This window comes from Anneissia japonica, unplaced genomic scaffold, assembly GCF_011630105.1.
Source record: "Anneissia japonica isolate Jap-2015-1 unplaced genomic scaffold, ASM1163010v1 scaffold17412_len611537_cov169, whole genome shotgun sequence".
Classification (NCBI taxonomy): domain Eukaryota; kingdom Metazoa; phylum Echinodermata; class Crinoidea; order Comatulida; family Comatulidae; genus Anneissia; species Anneissia japonica.
The window spans coordinates 93,115-94,874 of NW_022695890.1; the positions used below are offsets into that span (position 1 = coordinate 93,115).

General features: G+C 35.2%; 1 protein-coding gene across 1 annotated transcript; it reads right to left on the bottom strand.

Annotated features, from left to right (window-relative positions):
* Window positions 1-716: 716 nt before the first annotated feature.
* Window positions 717-1,760, bottom strand: LOC117101580 (histone H2B, gonadal-like). Its single transcript, XM_033241562.1, has one exon. The coding sequence runs from the start codon at window positions 1,746-1,748 to the stop codon at window positions 1,380-1,382; it is 369 nt and encodes a 122-aa protein (XP_033097453.1). The 5' UTR covers window positions 1,749-1,760; the 3' UTR covers window positions 717-1,379.

Here is a 1,760-nt window from a genome sequence, read left to right on the forward strand (position 1 = left end):
GATATATATATATATTTGGGTTTTCCAGATCACAATTAAATTTCTCGTAATTCTGTATCTAAGATGTATTATCTAAAACATTACCCCTTGATGTCAAGACCTGCAAATGAGCTAAAGAAATTACTGGTCAGTGTACCTTGTGCTAAAGTGGCGAAACCGAAGATATTCGTCATTTTTTATTTAACTGTAAATCATTTGATACAATCAGAGAGGCAGAATTAGCTATCTTAAAACAAGACCTTGAACTTTGCAATGAGACTGCAACTTGGAATAATTTTTCCGAATCTAATATTGTAATACATATATTTCTTTATATACGTATTTGGGTGGGGTCTACGTTTACTGTACACACGTAATGTGTATTATGTACATTATTTGTGTGGGGAGGGTGAGGGATGTTTATGATTTATTTAAACTCTAAATTGTATTTTCTTTAGTTAAGTTCTTTCATTTGTTTAGCTTTAAGTTGTTGTTTTCCTCTTTGTTCATTAGTTTAAATGAGTTTGACTGTTCAACTTCTTTGTGTGTTGCCACTGTTGTAAAAGTGTAATGTCAAATAAATATTTTTCATCATAGTTAGTACCGTCACGTGGGGCAAAGCAAGAAGAAGATCCTAAACAATGGCCACATTACCTCCCTATATTATATAATTAATATAATATAGTAAATTCAGTTCTAACTTTTCCAATTATAATTGTTTTGTTGTAAATTAGGTGTAGGTTGTGTAGACCTACTGTACTTTCAGTTTTTTAACATGATTGTATTGAAGGGGAAAGCTGTCCTGGATCCGCCAGTATGTACTGTAATATTAGTACAGTACACTGTATACCGAAACCTTCGTTTTAGGACCAATTTGCAAATGCGTTAATACTAAGATTCCCAAGTAAATTAGATTTAGATGTTAGATAAACATAACTGCAATATTATTTTTTAATCATTGCCTTTATCCCAATTTTAAGGTTATTCTGCCGGTTCGGTGGCATTAATTTAAAATTATGAATTATAGTCTTCCTCATATTTTACAAAGCACATTGTAAAATATATTTTGATACTCCGGTTACAAATGCGTGTCCAACGTACATGGGGAATTACAGAACACCAACAAATCTTTTTGAAATTTACAATGGCTGTGAAGAGTCTGAACTGAAATTTCTGCATGTTGATGCAAATAAGTTACTTACAGGCCTAGCCTATCGTTGTAAAAATCAAAACCTTGCATTAATATGGACTGAATTATGTTCACTAGTACTTGATAATTTCTTATATTCCAACAACAGAAGAAAAAAAAAACAACAGACATTGAATATTCACAAATCTCTCTTGAACTTTTGGGTGGCTCTGAAAAGAGCCGTTTGGTTTGAAATTGCAGATCAAGTAGTTTACTTGGAACTGGTGTATTTGGTGACAGCTTTGGTGCCTTCAGATACGGCATGTTTGGCCAATTCACCGGGCAGCAAGAGACGAACAGCGGTTTGGACTTCCCTGCTGGTGATGGTGGATTTCTTGTTGTAGTGAGCTAGACGAGATGCTTCACCGGCAATACGTTCGAAGATATCGTTGACGAAGCTGTTCATGATTCCCATAGCTCTGCTGGAGATACCAGTGTCTGGGTGAACTTGCTTCAACACCTTGTAGATGTAGATGCTATAGCTCTCCTTTCGCTTACGTTTTCTCTTCTTGTCGCCAGTTCTGACAGCTTTAGCCTTACCGGCCTTTTTTGCAGCTTTTCCTGAAGTTTTAGGAGGCATGTTTCGATTTAG